General features: G+C 35.2%; 1 protein-coding gene across 1 annotated transcript in view; it reads right to left on the bottom strand.

Moving 5' to 3' along the window:
- Positions 1-16,796, bottom strand: part of TBL1X (transducin beta like 1 X-linked) — a 288,121-nt gene that overhangs the window by 25,231 nt on the left and 246,094 nt on the right. The window contains exons 8-13 of the mRNA XM_044669273.1: positions 9,490-9,622; positions 7,895-8,036; positions 7,037-7,100; positions 6,805-6,902; positions 4,092-4,152; positions 1,282-1,367 (exon numbers count right to left, since the gene is read on the bottom strand). Coding sequence (XP_044525208.1) covers positions 1,282-1,367; positions 4,092-4,152; positions 6,805-6,902; positions 7,037-7,100; positions 7,895-8,036; positions 9,490-9,622 — 584 coding nt within the window. The remainder of the gene's footprint in view (positions 1-1,281; positions 1,368-4,091; positions 4,153-6,804; positions 6,903-7,036; positions 7,101-7,894; positions 8,037-9,489; positions 9,623-16,796) is intronic.

Raw genomic sequence — 16,796 nt, forward strand, 5'->3', positions numbered from 1 at the left:
TTAAAGTGCCTAGAATGCAAGTGCAATGGTAATAATATAATAAAAGCATTATTATATTATTATGCTATATTATATCTTATTTTTATTATACTATTTATATATTAATTATACTACATTATATAATGGTAATTAATAAAATAATAATAAAATGCATAGATGAAAATGGTAGTAGGATAAGTAATATTGTTATATTATGCTGTATTATATCTTACTTTTATTATATTATTTATATACTAATTATACTATTAAATAGCAGTAAATAGTAAAATAATAGTAAAATGCATAGACGATAATAGATAGTAACATAATAGTATATTATTACACTGTTGTATATTGTTTTTATTATACTACTCATATACTAATTATACTATATTATATAGTAGTAGATATATAAATGGAGATTTTGAAACATGGACTTCATCTCCCTTAAGTCCTTAGTTTTTCCAAAATTCCCTTTAATCTCTCCTGCTCCTCCACGTTTGCATGGTCATGTTATTGTTTTATAGTTGGCTGTAACATCTCCCTCTCTTTCTTTGGTTCCTGGGAGTGAGCTGGCTAGTACCTTTTAGTTAGTTTTCTTTGTTAGTTTATTATTAATACAAATTTATAAATATATTTAGTATTTTGTATATTAATTTTAATCTATACATAAACAATAGTAAAATGCATAGATGGAAATGTGTAGTAGTATAATAATGGTATTATTATGCTATATTATTGTATTATACTATTTATATACTAATTATACTATATTATATAGTAGCAAATGGTAAAATAATAGTAAAATGCATAGATAAAATGTGTAGTATAATAACATATTATTATACTATGTCATATATTATTTTCATTATACTCTTTATATACTAATTATATTATATAGTAATAAATGAGAAAATAATAATAGAAAATGCATAGATGAAAATGTGTAGATTAGGAAAATACTATTTCTTGGGTGGGTGGACATGCGCTCTGCTTGTTCTCTTCATCATATGCTCCTTCACAGCCCGCTTTCTTTTGATTCTTCTGTCTTTCTATCTGAGTGTTCTTTCTTGGACTCCTTTGCTGGGCCCTCATCTAGGCCCCAGGCCTTCTCAGCGGGGGCCTCCAGGCTCTGGCCTTCTCTCTCTATTTTCTCTCTTGGTGGTTCCATCCACTGCATTGGGTCCAGTGACTGTCTCCATGAAGATGACGGCCACATTCATAGGCTGAATGCAGGGTGGACATGGCCTCTCTCATCTCCCTGCATTTATTCTGGACGTCCTCTGCACTCAGACCGCTCACCTGGGCCTCCCGGAGTCCCTGACCTTCCTTTTGGATGCCGCTCTCCGACACAACGTGAAGGAATTGTGATGAAAAATGCTTTCCACCTCCAGAGCAGTAACTGATGGTGTGTGAATACAGATAGATGCATACTGTTTTTTACTTTTTTCCCCTATTTTTTTGGTCTGTTTTCTTTCACATGACTCCTATGGAAATATGTTTTGTATGATCACACATTTTTACCTATAATAAATTGCATGCCTTCTCAATGAGGGAGGAAAAGACTTAAAAACTCAAAAATTTAAAAAATGAATGTTAAAAAATGATTTTTTAAAAATATGTAAATTGGAAAAAGTAAGTTATTAAAAAAAGATTCAGCTCAAATATCACCTTCTGCAGTTCATCGCTTTAACCCTCTCACCTACTTTAACTAGAGAAAATTCTGTTCTAAAGTTATTCCATTTACTCTAGATGAAATTTCCACATCCCTTTTCATCTTCATTTCCATTATTAAAATGTAAGCACTCAGAGAATTTTTTTTTTTAAATCTCTGACCCTTAGTAAAATGCCAAGTACTTAATAAATGCTTGCTGAGAGGGCAGGTAGGTAGTTCAGTGGATGGAGAGCCGGGTCCAGAGACAGGAAGATCCTAGGTTCAAATCTGACCTCAGGCACTTCCTAGCTGTGAGACCCTGGGCAAGCTGCCTAACTTTTGGCTGTCTGGGTTCCCTCTATGGTAATATGGTGGATCAAATGAGAAAATAATTATAAAAAGTACTTTTTGGTACAGTGTCCGGCATATGGTAGGCACCCAAGAAATGCTCATCCTTCTCAACCCTGCCCTAACCTGGGCTATGTACTCAAGGAACAAAGCTGTATAGCTATACTGGCCCCTGGAGATCATTTTCTCCAACCAGCTTCTTTTCCTAATGAGAAACCCATCTTCTGCTCAGATTTCTTGTGCTTGGGTTTTAAGATTCTCTGTTAGGAATTTTTTGATGTCCAAATGGATGTGAGCAAATTCCTAACAGAGAAAACAAGAAAACTCTTTTGGGGTTTTCTTGGCAAAAATCCTGGAATGGGTTGATATTTCCTTCTCCAGCTCATTTTTAGAGCAGAGGAAATGGAAGCAAATGAGGTTAGGTGACTTGTCCAGGGTCATATAGTGTTGAAGTGTCTGAGATTAGATTTGAATTTCCAAGCTGGGCTCGCTATTTTCTGTGCCACCTAATTTCCCTCTATCTGAACTGATGGCCTCAAGGACTGTTCAACCTGGATTATCCACTTAGATCTCATTTCTTTCTTTTTTTTTTTTTAGTTACTATTTAAAAATTTTTTTATATTAACATGTAAAACATAGAAATAATAATATAGTGATTTTAAAATAAATATGTAATAAATATAATAAATGTTTATCCAAGAGAAACAAATTCCCCCATTAGCAATATCCAAAAATCTATGCCTCAGTCTTTTTTTCCCACCTGTCTCCCTTCCCCAAGAAGGTAGGTAATACAATATAGGTTGCACACATATAATCATATAATACATATTTCCCTATTCATCATGTTGTGAAACATATTGCTTCCACTAGAGAAAAATTGATGGAGGGAATAAAGTAAAGAATGGTATATTGCTGAATATTCATTTCCAACTCTTGTCTGATTTGATACAAATAAGAAAACTTCTGGTCCCGTTCTAATATAATTTTTTAAATATTTTTCTTTGGTTCTATGATTCATGTTCTCTCCCTCTCCTCTTCCTTCCCCACTGACAAGCAATTCCACTGGGTTTCTGGTCCTATTTCTAAACATGTTCCTGGGTACTAAACCCTAAAGCTTCTTTCCTTTCATCAAATAACTTCATAAAAATTCACCTCCCACAGGCTGGGGCTTCTTTAAGCCCTTTCCTTCCCCAACATAATCTGGTTTTGAGGCAGAAAAATTTGGTGCTCCCAGTAAGTCCTTCCTGCGAGTGGGGATGAGTCTTGCTCTGGCTTGTGGGACTGGTGAAAAAGGAACTGAAAATCTATTCTGTGACTTCAGTTATGGCCACAAAAATATACAAGGCTCTAGTTAAAAAATGCCTCCAAATCATGGTAATCTTGTATAGTCCTGCTCTCGGGAATTACTCTTTGCATTTCTGTACCGATTCTCTCAAAATTCAAAAGATTAGAATTAGTCTCCAATAGGTGGTTAACTTAATAAAATTATAGCACAGTGATATCTGAAAATGTTCATATTTAGGCAATTCGCCAGCTTAATTTATTAAGGAGTCCCTTTAAAATTCAACCTCAAGTCCTTTGGGGAGAAAACAAAATCTTTTCACAGAAGCCTGTGCCTAAGGGAAAGAAAGGCGTAATGTCTTCTGTCACCTTTAAGATACTTTTGCTTAACACAATTCTAAGGGAAGTTGCATCAATTAACCTCTTGGCTGAAGGGTCACCCATCGCTTAAAGAAAAGGTGAGGCTGGGAATCAAATGAAAGTAAGGGATTTGGACAATTTAAAATCTTAAGACACCTAGATGTCCCCATAAGGCTTCATGTGACCCAAAAATATGAAAGAAAGTCCCATGAAGTCTGTGGACAGGTAAAGACCGATGGTGACTAGTCCTCTTCTAGAACACAAGGAAAATCAAGACATGCTTTTGGTGTGGACGGCTGCCCCTTTGCCAGCCTCTGAGCAGGTGGTGAGCGGAGGGCATGCAAGCTCAGAAAACCTTTTAACCCGAGACAAACTTTCGTTCTGGCCCCCTTTTCCACTTTGGTGTTGATGACTGTTGCAAAGTTAATTTCTTAAATCTATTTCTGGGTACTAGGAAAATGATAATTACCTGAATGAAAAGGAAACTGCTGCTTAGCTTCTCCTGTATGGGCATCCCAAATTATTGTTGTCTATGCTCCGGAAACAAAAGAAGAAGTTAGTTATCTTGCTCCTTTGAAAGTTCATTTTAGAGAAACTAAAAAGTCTGCTAAAAAGAAATAGCATGTTTTAAATCATCTTCTCAGGTGAAAGCTATAGATTTCTGTCTTGTTTCCCAGGATTAAAAAAAAAAACAACTAATACTAAAATTCAACAATTTTTACTTGTCCATCCAAACTGATAAAAACAAAGTTCGGGGTAGGAAGGAGGAATTATCCTACCAAATCCGGCCAAAGTGGAGGACTCTAGAAAAAGCTATTTTTCACATTCCTCCTGATTACAAATTTTGACTGTACTGACATTGTCAAATCATAATAAAGCAGTTGCATTGTGCTATACTAAGAAGTAACTTACTGTTTCTACCAAAAGAATAGAAAAAGGGGAGGAGTACAGAATTCTTGCTTCAAGATGTTTTTGGAAAACAAAATCAACTGTGATCCTTTCATTCCCTTAGGATAGCTAGGAAAGACCAACTGGAATTAACTCAGTTAAATTAGCTGAAATTTTTATTTCCAAGCATTCCCAGGGCCTCAACCTTGTAGTCATATAACAAAACTCTTATTTAGCAGGACTTCAGGAAAATTTCTACTGATTGGTGGCTGGAGAACATTTGGAAAACTGTTTTAAAAATTATAGTCTACAAATATAGCATCAGAATTGGACCAATTAACAGAATTTTTCCCCCCAGTGAAATAATGTTCTTAATTGGATATCCAGCTGGCTAAATATATAAATATAATATATTTGGGGGATTATTAAATAATCTTTTAGACCTCAATAATAATAGAGTTGTATGGTTTACATAGTTGTAATTTGCTAGTCAATGAATGCATAAAATTGTGGATGGGCAAAGAAAACATTTTTCAATTTCCAAATATTTTGAAAAATACCGTTAGGACATTTGAGTCCAGACTTAGCTGTCAAACGTTATAAAATAAACACCCTGGGAAAGTAGGCAAGGCATCCCTGTAAACTGCATTACACTTAAATAGTGTTCTTTTCCAAATTATTACTATTATGCCATTTATTTAATTACTGCTATTTTCCACTAAGTTGCTGTATTATAGTGTAATAAGTCTATTGAAGTGCATATTTATTTCCAAAAGTAATGCACGATGGGGACTTTATCTAATTATAATTTTACTAATGGGTAATAATTTAATCATCAAGTAGAAAATTTGGCTGTCTCAATTTATTCCTCTGTAGGAAGGAGATGGAGACAAAACAGAAAGTTTATTATTGTGAATTTATATTGCTCAGGAAAAATTTAGGTAAAATATTTGTAGCTAAGTAAAAAAGTGAATTGTAATTTGGACACAAACCCAGAAAATCAACCTTAGAAGTATGCTTTTGTTTTAAGAATTTAACTTGTATTGAGAATTAAGGGGGGGGAAATGTCATTACTTCAAGACTCATAGCATATTCATGTGACAATTACACAATATTCCTGTTTGTGTTTTTGTCTGTTTTAGTATTTGTTCTCCTACAAGGTGGGATATATCTAATGCATTTTTTTAAAAAAATATAACTTTTACCAGTAGGGTTATCCATATATGGAAGCTTAGTGAACATTATCTGATGATAGTTTAATGTCCCTAAATGGATCCATTTTGTTATATATTTTATTTTTCAAAACTTGAATGCTAAAACAATGAAAAGAAATCAGCAACTCAAAATGCTTTTCCAACTGGTTGAAAATTATAAAAATAGAGCACTGGCCACACAAGTAGAGTAAAAACATTAAATACTTCTGAGAATAGGCCCAATTTGTATGAATATTTGCTTGGTTTGTTCTTAATACTTTTTTCCAGAGGATTCACAAGTTTTGAGAAAAAATAGATCAAAACAACGCACTGAAAAAGTACCTTTTCTGTAAATGATATCCAGTATGAACCCAATGATATTGTACAAATATGGCAATTATATTCATTGTTCGGAACAATGCAATCCCACATCTAATCAGTGGATGAAGTAGTCAGCGCCTCCACAACTCTATGAATACGTTAACAGTCGGGAGAAGGGAGGCCTTGCTAGATATCTCAAACCCTGAAAACCGTGTACAGCCACTGCAAATCAGAGTTTTTGGCTCATTCTCTAATGAACAAATATGTAATTAAATGAACAAATCTCTTTAAGGGAAGTAGAGACTTAAGGATAAAATAGCACAAATGCATCAGTGGTTGAAATATAAATTCAAAACAACCATAACACTTGAAGTTGAGTTAACTGTTATAAAAAGATCCATAATTTTATTAAACAAGGGGGGAAAAAGATTAGTTGGTTGGTGGAAAAGCATTTTTTGTTGTTGAAATAATCTACTGGATAAAAGTTATGAGGGTTCAATTCAGTTATTTTCACTTTTCTTCCAGGCGTTGCGTACCTCAAACTGGGAAGCTGTTCAAAATTCATCATATGGAATGCATTTATTCAACCTCTTAGGGGTAATCTAATCTCTTCTACTTGATGAGATCAAGACCCACAAGAATAAATGAACCCCAAATTCTTTTGATGTCTTTGGGCAGGTAAAATGGGAAATTTTAGAATTCAAAGAAATCATTATATTGCCAAGAGTTCACAAATCAGGACACTCACTGATCAAAGGGTTACATTTTTCTAATACTCACTTTATCAACACCAGCACTCAAAATGTAATTCCCCTTTTTGTTCCATTTTAAAGCAAAGATGGGACCTTTATGTTGACCTAAGGTGCTTGCCAGGTTACCTGTTATATAAAAACAAAAAAATGCTGACTATACAAGATTATCACATACATATACAATAATACATATACAACCAATCAAAACAGAGGATGTCCCATGAGCTTCACCTTAATAAGATGATGGCTATTCAACTTACCATCTTCTGTCCATATTCTTGCAAAACCATCGTATGAACCTGTAGCCAACAGTGTTCCATCACTCTGCAGAAAAAAAAACAAAAACAAAAGCAAAAAATAATTTCAAAGAAATGTTCATGAGAACACATCCTATCAGTCCACATTTGAAAGCAAGAATTAAAGTTGTGTCAGATGATCAAATTTGATGACTTTGGACACTGGTGTCCAGTGAAAATAGAAGCCACACAGAAACACCGTGTAACAATAAAAACCCATTTGTAGCATTCTAAATTTTAAGCTGTCTAAGACATATACTGTGTTTCTAATTAATGACTTCATTTAGATTACGTAGTACAGAATGTTACAAAAACAACTCTTGACAGCTCAAACAGATGTGGTTTCTCTTAGCCTCCCTCAAGCCAAGGCAATAACGTTCGTATTGGATATAATTCATAGATTTGATGAATATAGAATTTGTCAGGAAATTGCGGAATTTGTGAAAACGCTTCAAAGCATCCGAGGAGGGAGGGCAGGAAAAGGATATCGATACTCAAACGAGGAGAAAATCTTGGAAGAACAGCATATGCCACATGCATAACTCATAAACAAATACATACATAAATCTGCTCGCTAATGAAACATTACGTTTCCTCATCTGAATATAAAACGATATCCATTTCAAAACTATCTGTTGTGGTTTGACCTGGGCCAAACTGTCCCACAGGGAGGCTGGCTTCCAGATCAATTTTTAAAGGAGAAAGTCAGAATAGAATCATATTGGGAAAGACATAAACAATAAATATTCACCAATAATTTGTTCAACTCTCTAGAAAGACTGTTCTTTCCAGGGCAGTTAAAATGTCTTTTATGGTACTTACATTCCAGTCCAATGAAGTTACATCTTTATTACTAGGGACATCATGTCCTCCTTCTCGTATACAATGCCTCAAAACTAGCTGGGTAGAACCACCATTACTGTTTTCATTAAGGTTCCATATCCTTGCAGTTGAGTCTCCAGACCTATAAAATGAAAATGCATCTGCCATTAGCTTCTGGTTTTTGAGAAAGGGATATTGTTGAGCATCGTCAGACAATGAAATAGCATTCTTAAAATGGGTGGTTTTTGAGTGGTCATTTAACTAAACCTTGCTCAATTGGTCTATTGGGTTTTTTCCTTTGTTTTCTATATAAAAGTTCTTGATGTGTCCTTTCTGACATATATAAACCTAACTTTTATGTACTCATTTTAAATGCTAATTTATTTTTTTGAAGGAAATTTTATCTCAGGTGAACTGCTGTAAGTCTACGCTGAGACTTAATTTTGGTGATGGCTCCCCTCTTTAGTGGGGCACAAAATGAAAAGAACATGGAAGTATCATTGGCAAAGGTATGACCATAACTTCTTTTTCGTTTTTTTGTTTGTTTTTTTAAACCCTTACCTTCCTTCTTGGAGTCAATACTGTGTATTGGCTCCAAGGCAGAAGAGTGGTAAGGGTAGGCAATGGGGGGTTGGGGGTGTGTGTCAAGCGACTTGCCCAAGCTCACACAGCTGGGAAGTGTCTGAGGCTAGATTTGAACCTAGGACCTCCCGTCTCTAGTCCTGGCTCTCAATCCACTGAGCTACTCAGCTGCCCATGACCGTAACTTCTTTTTTTATTTTATTTTATTTTTTAAACCTTTAACTTCTATGTATTGGCTCCTTGGTGGAAGAGTGGTAAGGGTGTGCAATGGGGGTCGTGACTTGCCCAGGGTCACATAGCTGGGAAGTGTCTGAGGCTAGATTTGAACCTAGGACCTCCCGTCTCAAGACCTGACTCTCAATCCACGGAGCTACTCAGCTGCCCATGACCATAACTTCTAATGAACATGCTGATCTAGGATTAGTTTCCCTAACTTTTAGGTGAATGGGTTCATATTTGGGAGAAGTGTTAATAAGGACATTTCCATCATAGTATATTGAGATAGTTACTCCTTTACATAAGGGTGGTTGTATAATAATCCATGCCTGTACATCAGTAGAGGCATTAATGTTTAAATAGTGTAGAGATCTTTGAAGAAAGTGTAAAAAAGTGACCTTATTCTAAAGTCTGGGTCCTAGAGATGAATAATTCTTTCTATTTCTTTCTGGATACAAAGCCAATTTTTTCTTCCATTTGTGACTTTTTTTCCTGTTTTAAACATATATAGAGCTTCCTGCTCTACATAGCAAAAGAGAACTTTCTGATCTCCATCATGTTGCCACAGATTTGAAAAACATCTGGAACTAAGCAGATGAGATTATGCTTCAGAAGTAAAGACTTCCTAAAAGGCAGTGGTTTGGATTTTAGTTTGTAAACGAAATGACTTTGTAATAAGAGACTCACTCCAGGGCTTTGAAATCCAAATGTAGCCATCATACAATTAGGCATCCCCAGAGTCTGCAGGGGATGCTGACGTTTAAGAGATATCCAGAAGGCTTCAGCCATGGTCTTACCCAGATGCTAGGAGGTCACTGACAGGGTTCCAGGCACAAATGAATACCTCGGATTCATGGCCCCTAAGGACTGTTGCTTTGTTGGGTGGAATTTCAACATCACCATCAATTTCCATTGGTTTTGAATGATTATCTGTAGTAAAAGATATATATGTATATATATATATTTAAAAAATTACATGACTTAAAATAGTCATTTATAAAATGTAGTCAAAATACAGCCAAACTTAATCACTATTTAGGCTGGAAGTAGAGAGATGGGTTTAACACCAGCCCCTTGTTAGTTCACGTTCAAAGTTGGGATAAAATGAGGCACTCATATTATTAAACAATAAACAAAAAGCTGTCATAACATAGCAAGGATATTCAACAAGAATACCATGGCACTTGGACTCTAGTCACCTCCTTCCAGACTTCCCAAGCTCATTTCCATAGAAAAATGGTCAGCAGGGCAGGTTGGATGACTTGTGTGCTCTTTGGACATACACCAACTTGGAGGGATTTTGATACTACATGGATGGGATTCTTTATGTCCTCAGGAGAATAGAAAATTGGGGCTAATCAAATCTAAAAGACAGGCTTTTTTTCCCCCCCTTCTAGAGAAAATTAATCTCTGATGTGGGGAAACTGGGGGAAGCTTGGTTCTGTCACATAAAATATCACCCCCCACTATGGGATAAGAATCTTCTAGAAGACTTCCAATGATTTAAATGCTTTCAGAGTTTTTATTAGACATTTCTCCTGCCACAGGAAATATTTAGGGGAAAAGAAAAAAAAGGAGGGGAGTAACAAAGCTCTTTTTCTTTTAAAAAATGATGATAAAGAAAAAGGGGAAACAATGTAGAGGAAGACAAAAACCAGAAATTCTAGTCTTTTTTTCCTCTTTTCAGAAGTATCGAGTCTTGGATCTCAACAATCTGGTCTATAGAGTAGGTAATGCCATATGTGGGTGGTTCACAGTGCTTTTCCTAATGGGGGATGAGCTAGTTAGCATCAGGAATATGAGGTACAGGTCTCAAAATTAAGGAATGTACCTGCTAGGGATATAGAATCCTGAATATAATGTCTTATTTTTCTATTAGCTTTACAGAAATATTTTAAAATTTTTATCTTTATTTTAAGTGATGATGCCCTATAAAAACAAAATGTAAAAACATGTATATAGGCGATATCAAAACAGAAAATAAGTAAATTTGTTTTTCAAAGAAATATCTTTCTCTTTTCCTTGGAGAAGTGAGGAACCACAGGTGTGGAATGTTACATATACTTTCAGCCACAGTCCCCATTTAGGTTGATTTTATTTTTAAAAATTTTTGTTGTTATGATGAAAGGCTCACTGGGTAGCCAGGAGAGACACAGGAAAGGGAAAGATGTGTCCAAAAATTACTGTGATGTAACAAGGCATCAATAAGTCTCGTAGGGAAATCGATAAGACAAAGTTTACTCACTTCTTTGCCCTGACTTGAACTTCCCTAATTTATTTGGATTGTTTGGACTGTTGATAGAATGTTTCATTTAACTTGGTACAAAAAACCTACTCTGCCTGGTAGAAGGTGTTAAGAAGATTAATGAAGGGTTGTTTTCAGTTCTGATGGATTCTGTTACTGGCTGTGAGGAGGATAGAGCCAACTTTGACTCCAGCAAAGTTAGAAGATTGAGTACAAGTTCATAAAGATTCAGAGAAATGCCTTCAAGAGGCCTTCAAGAGGATCTCTTAATCCTTTACACCTAACCACTGTTTTTTAAATTAATCTTCATATTAAGATTATTTATTAAGATATTGGTGTCAGTAAGCATCCCCTGTATAAGGGTCTCCAGGAGAGGAAAAGATTGATGATGTATGCCTTGCTTTCAAGTGCTGTAGTACAATGAGCACTGGATTCGGGAAGGCAAAGACACGGGTCGGAATCCCACTTCCAACAAATCATTTCTCTCTCCCAGTATCAATTTCCTTGTCTTTAAGATGGGAATAATATCTGCAATATTTATCTGACAGTTGTTTAATTGTTTCAGTCAAGTCAGACTTGAATCTCTTCCAGATTCACAAAGTCCAACGGTAATATAAAAGTCAAGGTGACCGGCAATGGTCAAGGGATGCAGTGCATGACCCATCTCTAAGAGCGCCACGTGGACACTGGAACACACGTTCTCTTCTACCCAATATGTCGAGGGAAGCCTTCGCGTGCCAGTTATCCCCAACCTCATTTAGCCATCTGCCCTGATGACTTTACCAGGCTGAGGCCACGGCAATAAACTACGGTAAAGCAAACCTAAAGGCAGGATGTTCTCTGAGTTACTTGCTTTTCTGTAACTTGTAGAGCTGTGAGTCATTCTTATCAAACCAAGACCTAATCTCATCTCCTGGGTAAAATGGAACCGAAAAGTCATGTGTTTCATGTTCTCAATAGGATTTGAAGATGAGGTATCTTGCTTCAATAAAGCTGATGCGATCATTCATATTTCTTCTGGTAGGTATCTTTCATTTACCAGAAGCTTACTGGTGAACTGTGTAGATAATGGGCTTTCCTGTCATGGGCCCTTTTGGGTAGGCTTGTGAAACTTAGAGACACTTCCTTTTCAGAATAATGTTTTTTAAGTACGTAAAACAAAATAGACTGCATTACCCAAAAAACTACAGTGAAATTCAGTTATCAAAATATTTCAAAAATAGGTTCATGGAACTTAGGTTATAAGTTTTACATAAAACAAAATAGACATTACAAAAAAACTACAATGAAATACAGTTATTAAAACATTTCAAAAATAAGTTCATGAAACTTTGATTACAAGTTGTTCATAAAAGAAAATAGACATTACAAAAAACCCATCTATAGTGAAATATAGTTATTAAAACATTTCAAAAATAAGTTTGTGGAACTTCGGTTATAAGCTGTACATAAAATAGACAACATTACAAAAAACTATAGTGAAATACAGTTGTTAAGACATTTCAAAAATAAGTTGTACATGAAACAAAATAGACAACATTACAAAAAAACTATCTATAATGAAATACAGTTATTAAAACATTTCAAAAATAAGTTCATGGAACTTAGATTATAAGTCCTTGGTTTAGATCAGTGATGTCGAATCAAATAGAAATGGGGGTCACTAAAACATATATAAAGATTCCTGTCATGGTCTCAGATACTTCCTAGCTGGATGACTGGGAAAGTCATTTGATCAGAATTGTCTCCCATACTGTTCTTCTGCCTTAGAACTAATACTCAGTATCAACTCTTAAGATAGAAAGTAAGGATTAAAAAAAAAAAAAAAAAAAAGATGCCTGCAGGCTCATGTTGACTTAGAAAACAACACATTTAAATACTTTTTTTGGGTCTAATTATTTCTAAGTATTTCCCAATTACATTTGAACTCAAGATGAGTCTTCCTGAGTCTAGGCCTGGCACTCTATCCACTGTGCCATTTAGCTGTCCATGTACACATGTAAATATATATAAAATAAACATATATAAATGAATACGTAAAAATATAAAACAGACATATATAAAATAAAAAAATTTAAATAAAATAAATAAAAATATTAAAAAAACACATTTAGGGAAAATATTTGCATCTAGAGAGGAGGGGCCAAGAAAGTCTCATGTATGAGAAAGTATTTACAAGTTCAGCTTCAAGGAGTACTAGATTATTGAGGTAGAAGAAAAGAAGGAGTGATTTTCAAGCATGAGGGACAGCTTACAGAAAGGCAAAGAAATGAAACAAGTTCATTATGGGAGGAAAAGCAAAGAATAGTCACTGGTTTTTACTGAGCAAAATATGATGGTTGGGGCTTTAGATAAAGCAGTTTGGCAGGTATATGGATGAAGGTTTGGAGGTGGGTAAAGATCTGAAGCAGAAAAACCAATTTGGGTGCTATTATAATAGTTTAGGAGAGAGGGAATGAAGAGTGAGAGGTGATTAACTAGGGAAGTGGCTTTGTGAATGGAGAGAAGGGGTCAGATGCAAGGGATCTGGGGTTATGAGTAGCCAAAGGAGAAGAGGAAAATCTAGGGCTGAAAGCTAAGTCAGGTCAGAAGTCAAATCCAAAGAAAAACCTACTATTTGACAAAAACTGCTGGGAAAATTGGAAAACGGTATGGGAGAGATTAGGTTTTTATCAACATCTCACACCCTAAACCAAGATAAATTTAGAATGGGTAAATGACTTAAATATAAAGAAGGAAACTATAAGTAAATTAGGTGAACATAGAATAATATACCTGCCAGATCTATGGGAAAGGAAAGAATTTAAGACCAAGAAAGAAAATGTTACAAAATGTAAAATTGATAATGATAATTTTGATTACATTAAATTAAAAAGGTTTTGTACAAACAAAACCAATTCAACCAAAATTAGAAGGGAAGCAACAAATTGGGAAAAAATCTTTATAACAAAAACCCCTGACAAAGGTCTAATTACTCAAATTTATAAGGAGTTAAATCAATTGTACGAAAAAAATCAAGCCATTCCCCAATTGATAAATGGGCAAGTGACATGAATAGGCAATGTTCAGAAATAAAAACTACCAATAAACACATGAAAAAGTATTCTAGGGGTCAGCTGGGTAGCTCAGTGGATTGAGAGTCGGGCCTAGAGACGGGAGGTCCCAGGTTTAAATCTGGCCTCAGACACTTCCCAGCTGTGTGACCCTGGGCAGGTCACTTGACCCCCATTGCCCACCCTTGCCACTCTTCCACCTAGGGGCCAATGCACAGAAGTTAAGGGTTGAGGAAAAAAAAAAGTATTCTAAATCTCTTATAATTAGAGAAATGCAAATCAAAACAACTCTGAGGTACCATCTCACACCTAGCAGGTTGGCTAATATAAAAGCAAAGTAATAAATGTTGGAGGGGATGTGGCAAAATTAGGACACTAATGCATTGCTGATGGAGTTGTGAACTGATTCAACCATTCTTGAAGGTAATTTGGAACTATGTCCAAAGGGCTTTAAAAGACTGCCTGCCCTTTGATCCAAAGAGATAATAGAAATAATTTTTGACAATTGTTTTCTGACATTTTGTGATTCAGATTCTCTCCTTTCCTTCCTCTCTGCATTCCTCGAGGTGTTAAATATTCTGATGTAGGTTATATTAGTGCTTTCTAAAAATTTGTTTTTTATTTTTTAAAAAAATGTTTTATCTTTATTTTAACAACAAATTTCCAAAAATAAGTTTTCCAAAGTTATAGGATTCATGTTGTCTCCCTTTTTTCTTCTTCCTTCTCTAAGAGTTGACAAACAATTAGATTTGGCTTATACAAGTATTACTTTCTGATATAATTAAGTGGTCTTCCTATTATGAGCAGCATGTATGGGCTGCTTTGCTGACTGATGAGTAAGTCAGGGCTTTGCAGATACTGGTTCTTATGGCAGAAAGCTAGGTCTTCTCAGCAGTCTCTAGAGTTTTAACTACACTCTACTCTATTTTACATTGCTTATATCATGACTTAAAGGAATATTGTGAAAATAATATTGAAATCTAGCCCAATAGTTCACGTGTGGTCTTGGGACCTTTAAGAGTTTCTGAGACCTTTTCATGAGGTCTTTGAAGTAAAACTCGGTTTTGTAATATCACTAAGATGTTTTAATTTTTAATACAAATTTCTACTACTCAATATTTTCTAATAACTAATTTTCTAGTAATTTCTAATAACAAAAAAATTTTAAAACCCTAATATCTTATATATATATATATCCTTTTATATTAATTTTATTTGATACAGGGCTAGGCAATGGGGGTTAAGTGACTTGCCCACGGTCACACAGCTAGGAAGTGTCTAAGGCCAGATTTGAACCTAGGACCTCCTGTCTCTAGGCCTGGCTCTCAATCCACTGAGCCATCCAGCTGCCCTCTAATAACTTTTTATAATAATTTCTAATGATGGATATATCACTCAAACAAAAGCTCTTTGGGGTATCTTTCATTTTTTCACATTATTTTATTTTTTATATTATCTTATTTAAATTATGTTATATTATAATCATAACACATATATAATATATGCTATATGTAACATCATAACAAATATAATATTATTATTATTATCTTTAAGAATATTTTTCCATAGTTACATGATTCATGTTTTCTCTCTCCCCTCTTTCCTCCCTCTCCTGGAGGTGACAAGCAATTCCATTTGTTTATACATGTCTTATTACTCAAAACCCATTTCCATATTGGAATCTTCTTTTTTTAAGAGTGAAAAGGGCCATCCTGGGATCAAAAGTTTGAGAATTAGTAATCCAGGAATTCCTTGTAGTCTAAAATCTCATTTCATAGATGATTCAATGGAGAGGCCCAGAGAGGCTAAATCATTTGCCTGAAGTTTCCCACGTATTCATTTACAGAACAGAGATTACTTAAACTAAGGTCCACCGATTTCTAATCCATTGTTCTTTGTGCACCAATCTAGGACATGTTGCCTTACATAGTCATGGATATCTTCAGGGTCTCACTATGAAACAATGGCATTATCAGTATGTCAGTTTAAATTTTAGTAGCATCCATGATTTATTTCTGTTACTGATTAAGAAAGCATTGGTGATGTCTCAAGAGAACAAATTGATGCCTCACAAATTAACTATTACTAGATCTCCTATGAAGCTATATTCAGTGCAGTAGACAGAGTGTTGGGTGTAGAGTCAGGAAGAACAGAGTTCAAATCTGGTTTCAAAACACTACTTGGGCAAATTACTCATCCCTATTTGCCTCAATTTCCTCATCTGTCAAATGAGCTGAAGAAGGAAATGGCAAACCACTCCAGTCTCTTTGCCAAGAAAACCCTAAATGTGGCCACGAAGGGTCAGACATGACTGAGAAGACTCAACAACAGGGTCTCCTATCTTTTGAGGGTTGATGATTTTTTCCCCTTTACGTTTTTTAAAACTGTATATTTTACATAAAATTATAAACAAGAAATCAAATGATCAAACAGAACAAGGGGTAAAAAATCTTATCCCAAATTTATCCTTAAACAAGTCGGAATAAACCAAGCCATCTAAACCAAAGACAAAGAAGCCAAAGAAAATGCTTTTTGTTCTGGGTCCCCCACAGGCCAGGCTAAAGATCAGCCACCTTTGGCCTTGTTTTCCTTCCTTCCTTTCTTGATTTTTGTTTACATAGTTGTAGTCAGTGTGTATGCAGTTCTGTTTCTGCTGACTTCATTCTGCTCGATGACTTTTCTGTGTTTGGTTATGCCCACCACACATACTCTGAACCTCCCTCAAGGAACCAGCTGAATCAGTCAGCTGAATTAGTTGTTTCCACTGTCTAAATTCTTGTTGGATTTTTCCTCCCCCCCCCCCCCC

This window comes from Gracilinanus agilis, chromosome 3 (assembly GCF_016433145.1).
Source record: "Gracilinanus agilis isolate LMUSP501 chromosome 3, AgileGrace, whole genome shotgun sequence".
NCBI lineage: Eukaryota > Metazoa > Chordata > Mammalia > Didelphimorphia > Didelphidae > Gracilinanus > Gracilinanus agilis.